This window comes from Dipteris shenzhenensis, chromosome 31, assembly GCF_047967505.1.
Source record: "Dipteris shenzhenensis isolate YYH24624 ecotype China chromosome 31, Dip_SZ_1.0, whole genome shotgun sequence".
NCBI lineage: Eukaryota > Viridiplantae > Streptophyta > Polypodiopsida > Gleicheniales > Dipteridaceae > Dipteris > Dipteris shenzhenensis.
In genome coordinates, this window is record NC_141626.1 from 46,600,033 (window position 1) to 46,610,601 (window position 10,569).

At 42.7% G+C, this 10,569-nt stretch overlaps 1 protein-coding gene across 1 annotated transcript in view; it reads left to right on the forward strand.

The window, feature by feature from the left end:
- LOC147881541 (NagB/RpiA/CoA transferase-like superfamily protein) overlaps nucleotides 1-10,191 on the forward strand; it is a 40,740-nt gene extending 30,549 nt beyond the window's left edge. Inside the window, exons 3-9 of the mRNA XM_087402411.1 lie at nucleotides 2,946-3,104; nucleotides 3,202-3,301; nucleotides 5,599-5,750; nucleotides 5,901-6,006; nucleotides 6,110-6,248; nucleotides 9,445-9,713; nucleotides 9,814-10,191. Coding sequence (XP_087258537.1) covers nucleotides 2,946-3,104; nucleotides 3,202-3,301; nucleotides 5,599-5,750; nucleotides 5,901-6,006; nucleotides 6,110-6,248; nucleotides 9,445-9,713; nucleotides 9,814-10,191 — 1,303 coding nt within the window. The remainder of the gene's footprint in view (nucleotides 1-2,945; nucleotides 3,105-3,201; nucleotides 3,302-5,598; nucleotides 5,751-5,900; nucleotides 6,007-6,109; nucleotides 6,249-9,444; nucleotides 9,714-9,813) is intronic.
- The last annotated feature ends 378 nt before the right edge of the window (nucleotides 10,192-10,569 follow it).

Consider the following 10,569-nt stretch of genomic DNA (forward strand, 5'->3'; position numbering starts at 1 on the left):
TACTGGTTTGGTTCCGAAATTATCCCCCAGATACTGTGGCCCATTCAAGGTCATTAAAAGAATTGGACCAGTTGCATATCGACTAGAATTGCCTCCTGATGTTAAAGTTCATCCAGTCTTTCATGTCAGTAGACTGAAAGAAGTATTGGGTGCAGATGATCAACTTGTTTCTCCTCATGAGATTATAGAAGTTACAGATTTGACTTTTATTCCTCACGAACCTGAATCTATTCTTGAATTTTGTGAAAGACAGATTCGAAATCGTACTATCACGGAATACAAGATCAAGTGGAAGGATCGTGTTGAGGAGGATGCAACATGGGAGACATTACAAAACCTCCAAAGAACATTTCCCGATTTCTTAGCGAACTCAGGAGTGAGTTCTTAGAGGAGGGGGAGTATGTCATGTGCACGGATTGGTATCTGATGTGTACTAGTTACACAGAACTAGCTCAGGTTAGCCTGGGGAGGCTTAGAGCTAGGCAGGCTTGATTCTCGGGTTGAGTGGCAAGGGTACGAACTATTTATAGGTCTTCGCTATTTTTGGCGCCGGGGCCCGAGTCTATAAAAGAGGCCCAGGGGGTTCAGTTCTCAGTGTGCAGTTGGGAGCAAGTCTCGTTCCCAGGTGCTAGGTCTGATCCTGGATTGAGTCGCGGACGCGCGCCTGCATCTTAGCGTAGCCCAAGGCCCCGTGGCAGATCCAGGGCTTCACAGCGCCACCTGGTGGTATGGGACACCAGGCTGGTTTGGATCTGATTGGGAGTTCGTGCTAGTAGCTCAGCTCGTGGCTCGGAGGGGACATCTTCTGATTCGGGATCACATCCCGTAGATGTCACGGTTGGGTGGTGAGCAGCCTGCTCAGTTCTGATGTTGTGTGTGGTTATTTTGCAGATCAGGGGTTTCAGGAGTGCTGGGACGTGTCATACCTTCCTGGACAAGACACCTTTCAAAGAAATGGCGTGTCCAAGGTACGCGAGTTCTTGCTTCAGAAGTTCACACATAGTCATCTTAGCATAGAGCTTCTTTTGCTTGAGTATGGTCAGCATGATCCTCAAGTGCTCCCCATGCTCCAAGAGAGTCTTACTGTAGACTAGGATGTCATTAAAAAACACCACCACAAACACTCGTAGATTTCGACGAACAGATCATTCATCTGCTGGAATGTTGCTGGTGCATTTGTGAATCCAAAGGGTAGAACCAAGAACTTATAGTGACCGAATCTCGTCCGAAATGCGGTCTTATAGACATCCTTCTCATATATCTGTATTTGATGATAGCGATCGATCTTAGTAAAATACTTCTCATCACAGAGCCGATCGATGAGATCGTCCATCCGAGGTAGCGGATATTCGTTCTTGATGGTCAAGCGATTCAGATATTTGTAGTCCATGCATAGATGCATCCCTTGGTCTTTCTTCTTTACCAGAATCACTGGTGCACCCGAAGTTGATTTGGTAGGTCTTATCTAACCAAGCCGGAGGTATTCCTGAATTTGCCTTGCAATTTCATCCTCCTCCTTCGAACTTGTCTTGTACGGTTGCCTAAACCCAGGCTAAGCACTGGGCAACAGGTCGATCCGATGGTCAACATTCCTTTTCGGAAGTAGACCCATTGGGAATACTCAAACAATAGATCTCAGATAAGCTGAGCCTCGGGTGAATCCTCACTCCAAGGGCTTCTATCCAAGATCTCGGCTTACTCAGTAGCCCAAGTATAAGGTTCAGTCGACTGTTTATCTCGTGTGTAACCCGAACAGGTGGATGTCCATCCAAACCATGTTCATCCATCACTGAATCCTCAGTATGGGCAGCCAAGTACCATGGCTGAGGTACTAACATGCCCTAAACAAGTCGCTGAACTCGTATCTTGTACGCTGTTTTTCTGGACAGCCAACCTGTTATCGCAATCATTTTCCTCGAGAAACATTTTAAAGGTGTTATTAACAGAGAACAAACTTGAATCATGATCAAAATAAAATTAAGGTTTTTCAAAGCACCAATGAAATTCCGCTTCCCCGATTGCAATAAGTCATATGTTTCCAAAGCGGAACAACAATATTGGTCAGATAAAGTATTCGTTTCCATATCCATATGAGAAGCCATTTTAGATATTGGACAACACAGATCACCAGTAAGAGAGGAACCATCTCGTTCCAGGTCTCCGTTGTTCCCTGAGCCAGATTCACAATATACCTGTGAGTACTAGGAATTGTCGGGATGTTCAGCTTCTGCACAAGTGAGGCATCAACAAACTTACGAGTACTGCCATCATGAAACAAAACTGAACTGGTTGTTCCTTTATATAACCTGTCATATGGATCAGATCATGGGGGACCAAACACTTTCATATTGAAATGGCAATTCTCACATCTCATATCGGATTCACATCGGTGATATTCAAAGGCAATAAATTCATCCTTGTGCATCTCATTGTAAGCATAATATTGCAAAACCTGTAATTTCACTGTTGAAGACAAGATGAGATAAACTGGATTTAGTATTTGTAGTGTGCACCCTGCTAAAAGGGGTGCCATTTAGGAAACATATCAAATTATGAAATTTTCTTTCATTGAATCCCTGGCTTTCAAATGACGAGTAGAACTGTGTTTACTTCAGTGCTTATTAGTACATCTCATAGAAAAGGGAATAGACTTATGATTTTTGGATTGCCAGTGTCCATTTTACAGCAAAAGATTTAACTCATGTGAGACCTCTTTCCTGCATAGACATTATCGAGGGTTGCTGTCTGCAAATTCTACAGTTTTTTTTTGCTCTGCCAGATTTTTGAGCATGTACTCTCATCAAACTTTGTACCCAACTTTGCTTTCTGCAAAACTTAGTTACTTACCAGGTTTCGGGCTTTTATTCAAAGAACGAAAAGGTCAAACAGGAAAATATAATTGGATGTTGCTTGAACATTCTAAGGCCTCTGTCCACTTATACCAGGACTGCGATTAAGGAGATGGTGGTACGAGGTGCACCTGCGATTGCCATTGCAGCAGCACTGTCCCTTGCCGTGGAGGTGGCAAACTTAGAGTTAAAGCCTACTGATGCTGTCGAGGCACTCCAATACATACAGGATCGACTGGATTACCTTGTCTCTAGGTTGGTGCTGTATCATACTGACTGTAATATCTGCATTGACTCTATGCACTTTTTGGAACTTCGAACTGAGGGTGTTGGTCATGATTGTGAAATGCAGTCGACCCACAGCAGTCAATCTCTATGATGCGGCCATGAAATTAAAAGAAAGGACAAGCAATGCTGCAGCTCATCGCTCTAATGCTGAAGCTGTTTTTAAAGTAAGTTTTGTAGTTTCTGATGTATGACTTCATCTCATATTTTGCTCAGCCTTCTCCTTACTAGCCTGCATGATAGAGTCTGCCCTTCATCCTTACAGCTCTCACAAAATTCGCTAAAAGGACTGCTGAAGATTCAAGGTTCTGCACTGATTACTGGGCACTAGTGAGTCAATGGCAAGGATTAATAGCTAGTCTTTGCAATTCATGATGGAGTTGATAAGTTTTGGCCTTGTGTGTCTATCATGCATTAAACTGCACAAGTAATTCTATTTCAAATTATGAATTTGGCCATTTTACTCTAGACACACATACACATGCTCACGTACATGTACGCTTACACTCTTGCTTGCACGTATATTTTTTTGCCGAAAAAACAGTGCTAATTATATTACTTCAAGAACAAGATACAAAAGGTCATTAGCCTCTCTACTCATCCGCTTCTCTGTTCAGCCATCTAGCCCCCTCCCCGTTAGCCTGTTTAGGTTGCCATCGAGTAGGTCGAAGGGGAGTAAACCCTGAACCCTTGGCCTAGCTTGGGGGTTAGTCTTAGCAAAGAGGTCCCCAGCACATGCCACCTGATGGAGTTCCCTAAAACCAAACTATTTGTTACGACCCCAGCCAACAAGAAGCCCTCCTACACTTCCATAGCTTCAACACCATCCCCATATGCAAGCCCTCCTACGCTGTTTATCGAGATGGTATGGCACTTATTAGAGACTACAATCCTAGACCCAAAGACTCTCAGTCTAAAACTGATTTAATGAAGGCCAATTCAAATAATATTTGACTTTAGTAGTGTGCTAAATAATTCTAGCTGAGATGCCTTGTGCACTCCTCGACTCTCTCTGACACTCAGAGATGTAAGGGTTTTCCTTTTTTGGATGTGTACTTTGTCTCATAGTCCCATGAGGGCTTCTGCAAATGTTAATATATCTTTCTTCTTTCTATATGATTCGGCCATAGTTGTTGGCTCCATCTATGCTTCATGGCACAGCTCTCATAACTCTGTCTTATCTTGTGGTATGCTTGGTGAGTTATATACAAAATTGGGAGAATTCTCACGGTAGGGGCTTTTTTATGGTATATATTCTTTATTCCCTAGAGTACAATCACAGAAAGTTGTGAGTTTTTCTTTGTGTAAAAGTATAACTTGATATATGTGAGGTGCACCATCTTATATGTTATGTTCGTATGAGTTGGGGTTTCATAGCTTGTAGTATGCGCATAGTTTTTGGTCGGAATTTTGCAAGTAAAGAGCAAACGGCAGTCATTCTTTTTAAGGTTATCATAACAAGTTGGGGAATCTCTTGATTGGTTAGGAGTATGAGAGACTTGGGATAAATGTGAACTCTTTTATGTCATGGTTGTTACTGAATGATTTTGTTTCTTTGAAAATGTTTTTATATTTTCTTGAATTTTAAGTAAGTTTTTTTTTTTTTTTGGGTTGTGCATGTGTGGGAGGCAACTGAAAGGATGCGAGTGTTGTCCTTCATTTGGATGTCCTATGAATCTGTGTAATGCATGGTTGTAAGACACGTTTAAGACACGACACGTTAGACACGCTTCAGACATGAGTGTCTAAAGTCTCTTTAAAATAAGACACGTAAGACACGTCATTGTAATAATAAATATTTAATTAATATATGTATAAGAATACAATTGTACAACTTGCTAGCATAGCTAGCAGCTAGATTCTAAAAGTACAATAAGTTACACTTAAACAAAGCACTTGTACAATGTACTCAGGACTTCAAAGGTAAAGTTTAGACTCACGGCTCAAGAGCTTGCAAGTCACGACACAACTTTAAAGGTTTAAACTGACAATTTTTTTAAAATCCAGATAAACAACTTAACAAGAGCCTAGAGGGCTACATAGATTATATATCAATCATCATATATCCATAAACATAAATATCATGACAACAGTCAGTCAATCACATGTGACATGAATGAAATCTACATCTCGATACATATAATAGGAAACTTTTGACTCTCAAGATTCATCCTAATCTGAATGTGTGAGGTCACTACCACTACTGGATCCAAAGTCGCCATCAATGATAGCATGGTTAAGTCAAACTCAATGTTTGTTGTTACACCCCACTCAAAAAAAAAAAAAAAAAAGAGTGTCTAAAGGTGTCTTAAGGTAAGACATGTGTCTTAAGTGTCGTATCATAAGACACGAGTGTCTTAACAACCATGGTGTAATGCTTTTAAACTTTGTTAGTCGAGTTTTCTATTTCTTCCACTTATTGGTTGCGGGTGGCAACCTAAAAAACTCTTACATCTTTTAACAGGCATACATTGAGGCTGCTGAAGAAATGCTGGCAGCTGATGTGGCATCAAACAAGGCCATTGGAGCCTATGGTGCCGATTTGGTTTTGAATGAAGCAAAAAATCAGAGACGTGGGGAGCGCCTTCGTCTGCTTACTCACTGCAATACAGGCAGGCAAGAGTATTCAGGAGCAAGGAGTTAATAATTAATGTGATTTGGTTGTTAATGGGGAGTTATTGTGAACTTGATGGAGCTTTCTTAAATGATTATCTTCTATCATAAGATTGCTAAAATTTGAACCGTGGTATCTCATATGTTTGACAGTTTGGCAACAGCAGCCTATGGAACTGCATTAGGGGTTATTAGAGCCCTTCATTCTAAGGGCAAGTTGGATACAGTATATTGTACAGAGACAAGGCCTTACAATCAGGTTAAGTACTGGAATTGATCTATTTTGCTCCATTGATGAGTGAGGATTTCCATAGAAGTATGTGATGACCGCAATTAGTGAATCTAGTTGTGAATATGTGTAGGGGTCACGCTTGACAGCATATGAATTGGTTCATGAAAAAATACCAGCAGTTCTCATAGCCGATTCAGCAGCAGCGGCTCTCCAGTATTCTGGACAGGTGGATGCTGTGGTGGTTGGGGCAGACCGCATTGCTGCAAATGGTATGCATCATTCAAGACGTTCAAAAGGGGAACTAAATGGTTTCATAAAGAAATTCCCAATATGTTTGGTGTGCTGAATTTCTTTAGTTTTCAAGTATGTAGTAGATTGTGGAGGACATAGCTGAGTTAGCGTGGTGAGTAGGATTTTTTGGCCCACTAGGTGATATTGCCATGTCATGTACGGTATTCAAGTAAATGTGACACCAAACTGAGAAGGACTCAGACTGTAACCATGAAACTATGTACAAGGCATGAAATGAAGCCTTTGGATGAGTAACTAGTCTGTGTACATAAACAGTGTCTGAGAGAGAGCCTAGCTTTAGGTGTTCAAATGCAGACTCATCTTAGAGCATGATCACAGAGTTCTTCCAACTAGATCACACAGACCCTTGTTCCTCGTGTAGTTGGCAAGGCGGAGATCCAAAGCTAGTGACATGACATACCCGATAAAGAGAGGACACATAGATCATGCCCAGGGGCATCCCGTCCATGTTCAGACATGGGGCACGACCCATATGACCTACATGAGGTACTGTGACCCTAATCAGACGTAGAGCTGCAGCTAGGAGACCATGCCAGACCGCATCCATAGATAGCCGCCATCGCTCTATCTCTAATCTTATACCACTGCAGCCTCTCCACTTTGGGTCCACCATGACCTCTCTTGTAGTGCTCCAATATGTGTTGTATCGGGCCAGACTTGGCACAACACTTGATGTGACGTGATGATGTAGATGATGTTACTGTTATGACTGTGTCATATTGATACTTTCTAGGACTATGTAGCATTTAGCATCTATTATGGGTGACTCAGAGTTAGATGGAGGCTGGAACTTAGAGGGGGACATCACAAGACTCCACATTGATGCTAGTGGTCCAAATAACCTGGATTTGTACTTGGGAGTTGATTTCTCGAGTATGTCATTTGGTTGTAGACCTTGCTAGATGGAGGACGGGTTGAAGTAGACCCTGAGAGCATGGTTTTTGGAAGACCCCAGGCTGTTCACCCATCATGAGGGAGATATCTGGAGGATGCTAGTACCTGTATTACTCGAGTTCAAAGGCGGGTATGTGACTGAAGGAGATGTGCCATATGGTGCTACCAAAGATGGATCTGTGTACTAGGGTGGTGTGCTTATGCGGAACCGGACTTGGTGGAGCAGGAGCCATTGGATCATAAATCCAGGAAGCAACATCAACTCCAAAATGTTCCAGAGGGCTACGACATGGGAGCTACTAGAGTATCTTTATCAATGGGTCCGCATTGGGCCAAGATGAGTTAGCGAGTGGGGGTGTTGGAAGGGGTTTGGTCACCTCCCCATCTATAAGCCTCCATATGAGGAGAGCATTGGGGGGGGGGGGGGGGACATGTGGATGTGGCTGCAACATGGGCAGCATGCTCACAGCAAAATAACAAAAGATGGGGCTGCCACTTGGGCAGCACATGAGCTTCTAGGTGGGCAGCAAGACCAGAAGGTACCTGGCAGTGATGATGTGGACCTGCGCAAGGCGGATGACATCAGCAATAGTATGGCTATGCCACGTGGCTGCCAACAATTGGCTGGAGCAAATATGCGCAAGGAGTACGTGGCAGATGACGCCAGCATCAGTACACGCCAATATGGATCTGTACAGCAGGCTGTACGGAGAGTTTGGAGAGGATCCAGAGGCTGGAACCTGGCTGGAACAGAGGCAGATCTGTAGGAGAAGATTGCGCCTGTCTGGAGAGGTTTTTGGCCAGCAAATAGGCCTGAAACAGGCCGGGTTGTAGGGTGGCAGAACCTGGGCCAGTGGCTGGATGCAACATGACCAGGCAGGGCCTGCAAGGGCCCTAGAAAGAGCTGCCTCAAGTCGGATTCCCCACACTCGGGTGGGTCGGTTCTAGAGGCTACTGGGTTGGCCAGAATACCTGGTTGCGCTGGCTAGTTTAGAGGGCATCCAGCCCTTATAAAAGGGAGGCCTTTGGGGCCTCATTGATCATCTTCTGGAGCAGCAAGCTTTCAGCAGAATGGAGCAGCAGACCAACACCTATTGGGCCTACATCCAGGAGGTGGATAGAAGGCTAAAGAGCTGCAGACAGCGCTGAGAGAGGGCTGCACACCTAGGCTGACATCCAAGGCAGCAAGATGTAGAGATCACGGCATGGAGACTAAGTTTGCAGAAGTTCATCGGGGAGCATGCCGGCTCAGGGATCTAGAAGTGCCAAGGTGATAGTAGGACAACTTTTGGTAAGGTCCGAGGACCAGGATTTGGTAGGACTCTGGTTCTCGCTTTTGTATCGTGTCCACTTGAGAACAGAATAATAGCTTTTATTGGTGCTATATCTCTTTCGGAGCATTGTCTATTTACTGACTTGCACATACACACATGTTTTTTGAGTACACACAAGTAAAGAAGTTTTGGATTCCATAGTTAAACACTTCTGCGTGTAATTCCTGGGACGCTCTGTCAGTCTTCCGCTGCGGGATACCCTCTGTCTGGTTTATTTCTAGCAAGCCAAAGGTGGAGGCTATGTTTTGTGTGGCAGTGACTCCACACATGAGAGCGAGTTCACACAAATGGGAATCACAGATTCTTCTTTGGCAATGAGATTTCAAACCAATCGTTTCTACAGCTACTGTATCAGCTGCTGGTTTGGCCTTGTTTTGCATGTGTACTTGCTCTTTACATAGAGACGTAGGTTTTGCTTGAAAATTTGCAGGTTGCTGTTTGTTTAGATTATGGAAGACCATTACTTAGATCTTTTGTGGGTGATTGATTTATTGCCATGGAAACCAGGTATTCCACTGATGTAACTCAAATTGAGTGTTTGAGAAATATAGTTGCTATCATTATCATCTCACAGTTTCAGTTTTTTTACTTCTCTAGCTTTCTTTCCAAGTGTCATTGTGTCTCACATATCAAGGGTGAAGTCCTGTCCTATGTGATGATGAGAAGGAAACTCATCATTTTTATAAGCATTATGCACTTTGAGCCATTACCTGTTTTTGGAGATGGCTCTTTTGACAATTGTCTTGAATGTCGATGCATCTTTATGTTCCTCTTATCAATTTTGTGTTGTCAAGCCATGGAACACCTTGTTTCTTGATAAACAAACAGATACGAGATTTTAAAAAATCAGTTGGTGTATTTTTGCCAAGTTGTGCATGATTTTTGATGGTTTTCTCTTGTGGATGTATTGAGATGATGTTAACAGGTGATACGGCCAATAAGATTGGTACCTACAACCTGGCATTATCAGCATCCCATCATGGTATACCATTTTATGTGGCAGCTCCTTTGACCTCTATTGATACTTCTCTGTCATCTGGAGAGAGTATTATCATCGAAGAGAGGTCATCAAAAGAGCTTACTCATTCTCATGGAGGTGAAGGAGATCAGGTGGCAGCGCCTGGAGTTTCTGTTTGGAACCCAGCATTTGATGTCACTCCAGCTAGACTAATTACAGCAATCATCACAGACAAGGTATAATACATGAGAAATCGTGCAAATGCGAAAACAGAGCTCTAGGATTTATATGAAATTTAGGAGATAAACACTTGTGCATCTTTGTCTGGTTTTATAGGGCATCATAACAAAAGCACAAGGCTCATCCATGTTTGACATTCATGCATTTCGCAAAGAACATGATGAATTCGGCCATACTATCCTCAATTCAGGTTCACAAAAGACGAACACTGCTTTTTCTTCAGATGGCAAAATTCACAGTGATCAAGATCATGGAAACGTGTTTCATATATTGGATACGAGCTCGGTGGTTGAGTACATCAGTAATCATCCAGGTCTGGCAGAAAGATTGGGGGGTACAGGTACAGATTGGAATGTCCAGGAAGTAGGGGATGGCAATCTCAACTTTGTATACATTGTGGTTGGACCAAATAGATCTCTTGTCTTAAAACAGGTTTGCTTGCTTTCTGTTCCATCAATGCTGTTCTTGGTATGATATCTCCTTCTAGAACTAACAAGTGTTTTCCAGAAAGGACCACTTTTCAATGGAATACAAACATGTGCGTCTTTGGCTTGCTTGCAAGATGTAATTAATTATCATCTAGAGATCCAAGCTCATATGCATCTTGTTTGCAACTCCTTTTTAAACAGGGTAGGAGTATGCATTACCTTTTGACCTTCCGCATTGGATATTTTTTGTGTCTTACAAGAGTGATGTGACTGCGTTGAAATGATACAAATAGTTAAATCCCTCCAAAATCATCCGTGTAGAAAAAAATCTATCGAGTACTACTTGCAAGCTCCTTTTAGCACTGAATTTATACATTCTAATGCCATTATACCCATGAGATTAAACGTTGATAGTGTTGGGGTA